Below are 8,152 nucleotides of genomic sequence, written 5' to 3' on the forward strand. Positions count from 1 at the left end.
CACCCTCGTTTTAAGAAGTACACCCTCGTTTTAAGAAGTACACCCTCAACACAAAGGAGGCTCTTTTCACAGCCCAGGGCAGTCACCCGGCCTGAGCAGCTCCCCTACCCTGGAGAGGCAAACGGTGCCGCTGGCTACTCTCGAGAGGCCCTGGGCAGAAAATGCAGCCCCAGCCCCAAAGTAGCCAGAAGAAGTCAGAGGCCACCAAGGTCTCTTTCCCCAGGGGCCAGAGTCTGTCTGCGGTTCCACAGAAGCCCTGCGGCTCCCAGGATGATACTGTGATCAAAGGTTGGAAGGGGCTTTACGCACCTGAGCCAGGTTTCAGGGAAAGGTGAAAAGATTCTCGGAGAAGGCCTTTAAGGACAAATTCTTCTAAGTTTAAAAAAAAAAAAGGACATTTTTGAGGCTACAGTAGTATTCACAGATTTGAAGCTCCATGAATGACAAACAGAAAAAGAAACAAAATGTGTGACTTTAAGTTCACCGTGTGGTGTACAGTGACTGAACAGAGTGCATTTTTTATGGGGCCTGAAAAAAAGAGGCAAAAATCCCGCATCATGAGAGTAAGGAGGCTAAAGCAATGTTCAAATGATTGTGTTTTGACAAAATACTATAAGGTTGAGAATAAACACTCATCGGTAAAGAGATCTGGAAACAGCCAGTGTTGTTCACGTAACAAAACCCATCGTGGCCAGGCCCCACAGCAGCCGCCTCATGGCACTGTCTGCCTGGTGGTGAGCACGGGCTCCCCGACGGCCGGCGTACAGTCCAGTGGACGCGTCACAGGATCAACCTGATCCCCTGGCCCGTGGCTTTAAGCCTCCTTGTCCCTCCCCCTGCCCCCAATCCTGGCCAGGCCTGGAGAGTCTCACTAAAATGCACCATGTTGTCGACTCACCTCGGCAAATAAATCATTTTCTAAAATGACAGATGATGCAAGAGGATGAAGATCTATTTTAAGAGACTCATCAAAAGTCACTATAAACAAACTCTCAGGTCACAGAAATCCAGTTTCAGGACCTGGGTTTTTTGTGTTAAAGACACGCCCAAACAGGATGTACTGGGGTTGGGACAGCGGTGGGGGGTGGGTTGGTTTCTGCAAGATACACATCCTCCCTCCCCGAGACCCCCTGCACTGAGAAGCCTAGCAAAGCCAGTGTTCCCTCTTCCTACTCCCCACACCCGGGGGGAACAAAAGGGGGCCTGAGGCGCGAGGAGGGCACCCAGAGCAGGAGGTCTTTTGGAGCAGAGGGAGCCTGTGGGCGGGGATCCTTCTGGGCTGAGCTCAGGGGCCCCTTGGAATCACAACAAACCGCCTGGCAAGGCAGTGACAGGCTTGCCCCCTGGGCTCTCCAGGCTGCCCGCGCTCCGCTCTGAGGCCAACAGCATCGGCTGGCTGGTGGGGAAGGGGGCTTCCCAGAGGTTTGGTCACGTGTGCTCTTGACATCTGAGCCAAGGCCTTCTAGTTCTCCCTGTCCCACAGGCCCCCGTCCCTTCTTCCATTCTCTCTGGTCCTGTCTTTCCTCTTTGGGCACCAATGGAGGGCAGGACAGCCCAGCAGACACCACGGCCCTGTGGCCCCTTCCTGTCCCACACGCCCCTGAGAAACCCTCTCCACGGCCCACAGAAACCTAAAATCAGATCAAAGCTGCAGGTGTGTTTTGAGAAACGCAAGGTCCCTGCTGCTTTCAAAGAGGTGAATCTGCTCAGCAGATATCAGCGTCCCATCGAGGGGAAACCAGCTTGCCAAAACCCAGGGCAGGTGAGCTTTCCTGGATCGGGAAACACGGGCAAGGGAAGAGGAAATGGGAGAAGCCTGCTTTTAAACAATACTATTGACAAGCACATTGTCTTTGAGGGTTCCTGGGTTGAAGACACCCCACCCTCAGCCGTGGCCTCCCAGCAGCTGGGTCAGGAGTAACAAACAAAAGGTCTTCTCTCAGCGTCAGTCAATAGGTCCTCCTAAGAACCAGAGACACAGGACCCAGACACAGGGAGAAACTTTGAAGAGAGGAAATAAATACCAGCACTAAACAGACCTCTTAGAGTGTCCTTCTACCAAGAAACCCTCTGGGCTCAGCCCGGAGAAGAGGCTGGTGCTCCAGGGCCCTCCAGGGCTGCGACAGCCCTTCCTGGACGGTTCCAGCTCTGCGGTTTCGCTGGCCTCTGGTGGCCACACAGAACATCCACGGTGAGCCCTGTTCTCCTGGCCATTCCCCAGGTGACTTATGCAGGTCAACTGCAATTGCATTTCACAAATATTTAATCCCGACTTGCTCCCGGTAACAGAATCCCCCAGTGTAAGGGCAGCAGAACCTTTCAGAGCACACGCTCTACTGAGCCCGAAGGTCTCAGAAGGCTGGGGAGCCTCTGGCGAGGCCTGCAGTAGACGATCCCCTAAGCTGGGGCTGCAAGCTCAGCACCTGCAGTCCAATAGGCAGTCGGTTCCAAGTCCTATCAGGGTTCCCTAAAGATGCTACTCACACATCCTCATACCTGGCACCAGGCCACACCCCTAAGAAGCACTGCCTCTCATAAGCTCACTGCAAGGTGGGAGCCAGGACCTACAGCTGCTTCCATTCTCATGCCCCCACTTCCCTAGAGGACACCCTTCCCTGGCTGGGCACCTCAGAGAGATGGTGACACCAACGACCCCAAGGACATCACAGCAGCAAACATGTTGGATGCACCAGGAGCATACAGTTCAGAGGGAATGGCCTGGGTCTGAGTCCCAACTTTTCCAGGGAGGTGGGAAGCAGTCAGTGGGAGGCCCATTCATCCCAGTATTTACTGGGCGGCAAAGACAGGTCGGGTATCCTTTTGGGGGCTGGGGCTACAAGACACACCCCCGCTTTTGTGGGATTCACACATAAGCGGACTCAGCCTACAGCAGAAACGTGTGCTAAGAGGGAGAGATGTGTGAAGCGGCAGTGGCTATTCAAGGGGGTTTCTCCTGGTGAAGCTGCCCCCAGGAAGCCCTCATGTCTGAAACATGGGCAGAGTAGGAGAGTAGGGAGTGGCAGGTTCAAATCCTGGTTCTGCCACTTTCTAGCCGGATGACCCTGGGAAAATTAGTTCACCTTTCTGGGTCTTAGTATCCTCATCTAGGAAATGGGAGTAATTCGCGTTTCTCCTCTAGGGGTGTGATCCAGGAGTCAGGAGCGTGGGAAAAGGGTCTAGAACAGAGCCTGGCCAGCCGTCATTACTGAGAGCACTGCCATCAGGCAGGAGGGTCTGCAGCGGACCCTGGAGAGGCCAGGGCAGAAATGCAGGCCGCCTTGAAGGCCACGGAAGGCACGAATGGCTTTTAAACCAGAGGCATGAGTTCCCAGGACCTACGTCCACGGCCGCCTGAACTCACGCCCGGTGTCCACTCTCCAGAGAGCAGGGCTTATGCACGGACTGTCCGGCCCGCGGGCCACAGCTGCCCAGGCCTCGGGAACGCGGGGCCTTTTCGGGGCCACTCTGCCAAGGGCTTCCCGCCGAGCTCGTCCTCATCTAGACCAGAACTAAGGACCCCAATTCTCAGGCCAGCCACCGGCCAAGCGGCAGAGCCGGGGCGCCCAGCTGCCCATGCGGCCGAAGACATAAAATTCCGTCTGCTCCAGGGCCAGGCTGGCCGCCCACCCTCCCACCTCGCGGCGGGTAACGCTGGACCCCGGCCCCCAGCCTCCCAGGACGACCGCGCGAACTACCAGGCCCGGCAGGCCCCGCTCCGGTCCCTGCGGCGCCTGCCGGGAGCTGTAGTCCGGCCGTCGCTCCGAGCCTGCGCATCGGCGCCACTGCGGACTACAAAGGCCCGTGAGGCTGTGCGCGGGGTCCGCGGACTACAAGGCCCGTGAGGCTGTGCGCGAGGCTCGCGCCCCCGCCCTTCGTCCTTCCCGCCGCCCCCGCTCGCCGGCCCACCGCCGGCGCCCCGCCCGCCCCCGCCGCCCGCACCCAGCGCCCGGCCCGCGGCTACCTATGTCGATGGCGAAGCGCTTGGCGTTCTCCAGGTTGCGGAAGATCTCGTCGGGGGGCAGCGTGATGCTCTTGTCCAGGCTGTCCCCGCTGCTCCCGCTGCCGCTTGCTCCACACTCCGCCATTTTGAAAGTGCCCGGCCAGCTCATCAGCCATGGAGATATATGCGCATATATTTGACTGCTAAACGCCCCTCGCATAGATTATGTTAATGAGACGCCGGCCCCGCCCCCCGGCCTCTGACGTCTCGGCCGCTGACTAGAGCCAGTCCTGGGCAGGGGTCCGAGAGGCCCGGGGCGGCGGGCGGGCGGGCGGGTGGTTATCCTCCAGAGATCGCACATCAGCGCAGAACATCTGATGTTCTTTTACCGCGCTATCCACAGGCTTAACTCAGGTGTTCTGAGCCTTGCTGAGGGAGGCCGCGGAGGCCGCCCACCTGCTTCTAAGGGGGCACGTGGGTCTGCAGACCGTCAGAGAGCCCTGCCCTTCAGCGAGTGCCTGCTGTAAGCTTGGCCTTGCACACCAGGGCGAATGTGATGCGGTCTTTGCTAGGGTGACTCAATCCTGGCTTCCCAGGGGCGTGGGACTTTCAATGTTAAAAGTCCCATGCAAACTAGAGGAGTAGGGAACCGTGCCCCGTGTGGGAGGGAGCCCAGCCTGGCATAGCACCTGTGGGAAGGGAAGATGTGTGCTGTAATGGCGATCCGTGGAAAGTGCTGTGGTCGGGAGAAGCCAGGCAGGCTGCCTGCGGGCAAGACAGGTGCCTGGGAGGCTGCAGGAACACGCCTCGGAAGCAGCTGGAGCCAGGAGAGGGGTATAGGTGGGGCAGGCCAGGGTTCCAGGGTGAGTGGCTGGGAAGCCGTGCTGGCATGAAGAGATGCATCTTCTCTAGAGGCTCTGGGCACCTTGGGAAAGAGCCCAGTGTTGGAAGCAGACAGATCAGCCCCTCCCGGGTAACCCGGGGTCATTACTGCACGTCTCTGGCCCTCAGCCTCTGTCTGCACGTGGAGAATGCCACCAGCTGTCTGGCAGGGATCCTAAGAGCACAGGCCTGTGGGGCAGCACAAATTCCAGGGATAAAGCATCTGTGTGCGCGGGGCAAGGCTTTGGAGAGGAGGCATCCTTGCCTGTGTCTGCCAAGGGTGTGGGTGTGTGGCTCTGGACGCGGAGCCTGCTCCAGGGAGGCCTGAGTGGAAGAGTGGAGCACACCCCAGGCGGCTTAGACCTCTGGCAGCTCAGACCCCTGGCAGCATGGTGTGCCATGGGCCAGCCTGGCAGGAGGTGCCCTCCACGAGGGGCGCCCACCTGTGTGCCCACTGAACATGCGGGAAAAATGCAGGCGAATGGGGGCCCTCCTTGTGCTCTGCCCACCATTCCTGGCGGCTTGGTAGGGACTTCAGGAGGCCACTGGCAGGCACTGGGTTGGCCTGGCGGGGGGGACCCTGTCTAGACATTGCCTGCAGAGTAGCCAGAAAGGGGCTGAAGGCTGAGCGGGGTGAGAGGGGCTGAGCAGGAAGGAGCAGGCAGGGCAGGCCCACACCCGGGGCTGCCACTCAACGGGGATGGGAATGCGGCCCACTCCGGCCCAATCCTTGCTGGATGGATTTTGCCCCCTGGGAGCTGGTTCCTGGGAGCTGTAGGCCTCAGTTCTTGCAGACTCAGCCAACACCCTGTGGCCTGCCTAAAAATACATGCCCTTTCTGAGGCGAGGGATGGCCCCGTGCAGGCTCCTGCTAGGACTGCCGGATTCTGCTCTGTCACAGTGGCCAGCGGGCAGGTGTCCCTGGAGCCCATGCCAGGACGGGTGCTGCAGGCCGTGGGAGTACGGCAGCAACTGGGGCAAATGTTTTCTCCTGTTTGGCCCGGTCAAGCCCCTTTGACTGTAGCGAGAGGTCTACTGTGGGCTGTGGCCCTGGGTCCCCTCTCAGTGGACAGAGCCTAAGGTCCTGCACTGTCATCTTGCCCCACCCCTACCTTCTGGGAGCTAGTGAAAGGCCTGGGAGGGAGACCCACCCAGGGCTCTGACCACGTCCACCCCTCCAGCCCACCTTCCCCTGCCCCTGCTCCTCACCTGCTTTCCCTCCCTTCCTCCCTCCCTCCCGCTGTTCTTCGGGAGCAAGGACCCCACCCTTCTTCCTGGGTCCAGCAGGCCACTGGCAGGGGTCCCTCCCTGCTTAACTGCTACCGCGGCCCTGCCCATTCCCCTTCACCCCCTGCAGACCCTCCCCGTGGCTGCCAAGGACAGGTGTGAGGCACAGCAGAAGATAGACCATGGGCGGGGAGGGGGGGCTGAACAGTCGGATTTTATTAGCGGCTTCAGAGCAGTCCCGTGGCTTCCACGTGACCGAGAGTTCAATTTCTGAGTACAGTCATGCCCACACGCATCCACCCACACAGAGGAATCCTTTAAGGATCATAGTGGAGGCACCCACCCTCCCCAGACAGCCCACTGTGAGCTCCAGCCAGACCACCAGGCACACTCGGAGCCTTTTGGCCACAGCCCACAGGGTCCTGGGCGCCCGTCCGGGGTGATCACCGCTTCCTATGAGGATACAGCTCAAGTTCGGCCTTCACAAAAGGCAAATGTGCCCGCGGCACAGCCCGCCTGCCAGGGGTGCGCCCAGCAGCTACGGGCCCTGAAGAAAGTCCTCTACAGGCTGGGGGCACCGGCGTGCGAACCCCGGCACTACAAATATCATAGAACCCCGGGCGGCCAGGGACTTCCCAGAAGTCACTTGCTTAAATGCAAACACAGAACAACCCCATGGGGTCAGACACTTGGCAGAAGATGGGCCCTGACTGTCCTAAAACGGCAGGGACTCTGCACACACATTCTCTGAGAATGGGGCTCCTGCGGGCCGGCCAGCCTGGGGCTGGAGCCTTCCGAAGAAGGGCGCGTCCAAGCCCTGGGCGGACGACGGCGGGAAGGCGCTTCCCTACGGGCGAGAGGGGCAGGCTCGCCCTCTGGTCCTCGGGCCGCGCGCCCGCAGGTCCCGCCGGGTCACCAGGGCCGCCAGAGGCCGCAGGCGGGCTGGCGCGCGGTGGCGGCGGCGGCGGTGGCCTTGGCGGAGAGCGCGGGTGGGGTCGCGGCGCCCGGCGCCTTGGGCTCCTTGGCGGGCGCGGGGGGCGCGGCCGGGGGCCGCTGGAAGTGGTACAGCAGCTTCATCTGCGTGTCGCTGGCGGCGTGGAGCGTCAGGAACTGCACGGCCTCCTGCAAGCACCACGAGTAGCCCTCGCTGTAGTCCTGGTGCAGGCTCTTGGGGCCGGCGGCGGCGACGAAGGCTGCGGGGAGACGCGGCGGCGGTGAGCGGACGGCGGGGCGCGGGGGAGCCGCGGCGCGGTGGGAACTCGGAGCCCGGGGGGCCCGGGTGCGCTCACCTTTGCTGTGCTTCAGGTAGCTGACAGCCATCTCCAGGATGTCGGCCTTCTCCAGCTTGGAGTTGGGCTGGTGCCGCGCGAACTCCTGCTCCAGCAGCAGCTTCAGCTGCTCGATGCTGCTGTTGATGCGGTCGCGACGCATCTTCTCCACCACTGGCTTCCGCAGCTGCGGGAGGAGGGGGCGTCAGGCTGGCCCGGCCCGGCGCGGGGACACCCGGGGACCAGAGGCCGCGGGGACAGCGCGCTGGGCGAGCCTGATACTTACTCGGTTTTTCTCTTTAGGGCTTAGCAGCTCCACGGCCACGGTGCTGGGGGCCATGCCTGGCGCGGAACAGGCGAGGAGGCAACGCGGGGAGGCCGGGCAAGACGAAGCGAGCGGGCGCGGGCAGGGCCAAGCGCGTCCCGGGAGGGAGCGGACACCGGCCCCGCGCGCCGGCGCCCTATATAGGCGCGGGCGACGGCCTGGCGCCTGGGGTCCTGGCGCCGCCGCCGTTCCCACACTCCGCGACCAATGGCCGCGCGGGCCGCACAAAGGCGCCGGCCCATTAGCGCACGCTAAATTGCCTGTGAATTGGCGCGGGCACAATGGGCGCTCCCCAAGGAGCAGGTGGGCCGCGCGGCACAATGTCCGGGCTGTGGGAACGCGCTCGCCCTCATTAGCATCCCGGGGCCTGATGCCGGGAGCCCCGCGCCTCAATATGCTGCCTTTTCCCAGGCCGCCAAGCGGGGAGGGGGGCAGGAAGGAGGGCCCCCTCTCCCGCCCTCCCCTCAGCTCCCCTCCCCTGCCTCTCCCCAGCGGCTCCCCACTGCTGGC

At 61.7% G+C, this 8,152-nt stretch overlaps 1 protein-coding gene across 1 annotated transcript; it reads right to left on the reverse strand.

The window, feature by feature from the left end:
• Positions 1-6,244: 6,244 nt before the first annotated feature.
• LOC112617208 (transcription factor HES-5) lies at positions 6,245-7,732 on the reverse strand. Its single transcript, XM_025373961.1, has 3 exons — positions 7,604-7,732; positions 7,339-7,504; positions 6,245-7,242 (listed from the first exon to the last, which is right to left on the reverse strand). Exons 1-3 carry the CDS (start codon positions 7,655-7,657, stop codon positions 6,962-6,964), a joined length of 501 nt encoding a protein of 166 aa, XP_025229746.1. The 5' UTR covers positions 7,658-7,732; the 3' UTR covers positions 6,245-6,961.
• Between the last annotated feature and the right edge of the window lie 420 nt (positions 7,733-8,152).

The sequence above is a fragment of the Theropithecus gelada genome, unplaced genomic scaffold, assembly GCF_003255815.1.
Source record: "Theropithecus gelada isolate Dixy unplaced genomic scaffold, Tgel_1.0 HiC_scaffold_15895, whole genome shotgun sequence".
Lineage (NCBI taxonomy): Eukaryota > Metazoa > Chordata > Mammalia > Primates > Cercopithecidae > Theropithecus > Theropithecus gelada.

Bases quoted from the DNA above. Each gene is read 5' to 3' on its own strand.
- LOC112617208 (XM_025373961.1), bottom strand. From the start codon at position 7,657: ATGGCCCCCAGCACCGTGGCCGTGGAGCTGCTAAGCCCTAAAGAGAAA. The intron at 7,505-7,603 runs GTAAGTATCAGG...CTCCTCCCGCAG, and splicing joins GCCCTAAAGAGAAAAACCGA to CTGCGGAAGCCAGTGGTGGA. The intron at 7,243-7,338 runs GTGAGCGCACCC...GTCTCCCCGCAG, and splicing joins CTACCTGAAGCACAGCAAAG to CCTTCGTCGCCGCCGCCGGC.